We start from the raw sequence: 1,505 nt of genomic DNA on the forward strand, positions 1-1,505 counted from the left end.
AGGCTTGGTAACCACACGCAACCATGATTTGTATCGCGAAGGCTGGGAAATTAACACCGACACATATACTCAGAATTTGTAAAGAAATACATATACAGCTAGTCCCGCCCCGCTGCGGTGGCTCAGTGGTTACGGCGCTCGGCTGCTGACCCGAAAGACGCGGGTTCGATCCCGGCAGCGGCAGCTGAATACCGATGAAGGCGAAATTCTAGAGGCCCGTGTACTGTGCGATGTCAATGCGTTAAAGAACCCCAGGTGGTCGAAATTTCCGGAGCCCTTCACTGCGGCATCCCCCATAGCCTGAGTCGCTTTGGGACGTTAAACCCGAATAAACCAAACCAAACAGCTAGTCCCACCTGTCCGTTTACACCACACGCACGAACCGGAACGCAAGTAAGGAGTTTTCTTCCGACTCACTTTTCGCAGCTCGAGCAGTGGTGGCACCGGTCGGGCTTGATGCGCTGGCAAGCTTCGCAGTAATTGACTTTGCCATCGGTGCAACGGGTGAGCACGCCGCGCTTGGTCGCCATGGCTTCCAGCAGAGCATCCCTGCGGGCCGGGCTCTTGGTAGCATCGGCCAGCTGCCGGCGCTCGTCGCCGCTGATCTGGAAATGGCGGGGCACAGGCGTCGGAGAAGTCAACGTGGTCTTTGTGAACGACCAGAGGCAGAATAGCAGCAGTATGTGGAACACCCCGGCCAGCACAACCCCCAGCACTGTCTCCGTCACGAAGGCGCCGCAGAAGACGAACACGTAGGCGTAATACGCCTCGGCGAAAAGGGCAGCGGCAAACACGACGGGAATCCAGCCGCAGACGCACTTCACGGCGCGGAAAACAGCTCTGAAGATCGGGCTGAGCATTCTTCTTCCTCTTCATCACTAGGCCAAGTGACGAGTGCCGTTGTACTTGAGAAAAGGTATGTTCAAGGGACCACTGCGCAAGCGCTGCCTCCGTTTGAGCAGTTTCATTATTGTGTTAATCAGCGCCACCATGTCAAGCTACAGCCACAGGAATATTTTTTACGCCATTGAAATTTCATCGGCTCTCATTTTAAACCTTGGAGTATTACACTCCCTGTTTTTATAGAATTCAGCCTACTCAAAATCATTTAATGGACCCGCGTGCTGATGCGCTACCGCGCGAATTATGACTACTCTTGCTTTTTCCCATTTATTTTTATTTTTTCATCACCAACACTAACTAGCTTTTTTACGCCTCTTCTTTCTTGGCCGATCAACAATGTGGGTTCGTGCCATTAAAAGCTTGAACAAGGACAGGGACGAGTCATGCTCATGTGCGATCCCTGGCCAATCCGCCTCATGCGTATGTGCCAAATCTGAAGAGACGAACGACAACTTGTCGTAGCGCAGTACAGTTTAACGAATACTGGACACCGGAACGCATCTTTGAAAATTTATCTAATATAGAGGTGGCGCTGTAGAGCTGAGCAGTCTTCTTCGCTGCAGAACATGGTGCTCGTACCAGGTGCGACAATACAGAAACCA

General features: G+C 52.2%; 1 protein-coding gene across 1 annotated transcript; it reads right to left on the reverse strand.

The window, feature by feature from the left end:
* Positions 1–413: 413 nt before the first annotated feature.
* Positions 414–860, reverse strand: LOC149360369 (palmitoyltransferase ZDHHC15B-like). The gene has a single exon (XM_089567845.1). The coding sequence runs from the start codon at positions 858–860 to the stop codon at positions 414–416; it is 447 nt and encodes a 148-aa protein (XP_089423971.1).
* Positions 861–1,505: the final 645 nt, after the last annotated feature.

This window comes from Amblyomma mixtum, chromosome 2, assembly GCF_055824585.1.
Source record: "Amblyomma mixtum isolate Tamu chromosome 2, ASM5582458v1, whole genome shotgun sequence".
NCBI classification, from domain to species: domain Eukaryota; kingdom Metazoa; phylum Arthropoda; class Arachnida; order Ixodida; family Ixodidae; genus Amblyomma; species Amblyomma mixtum.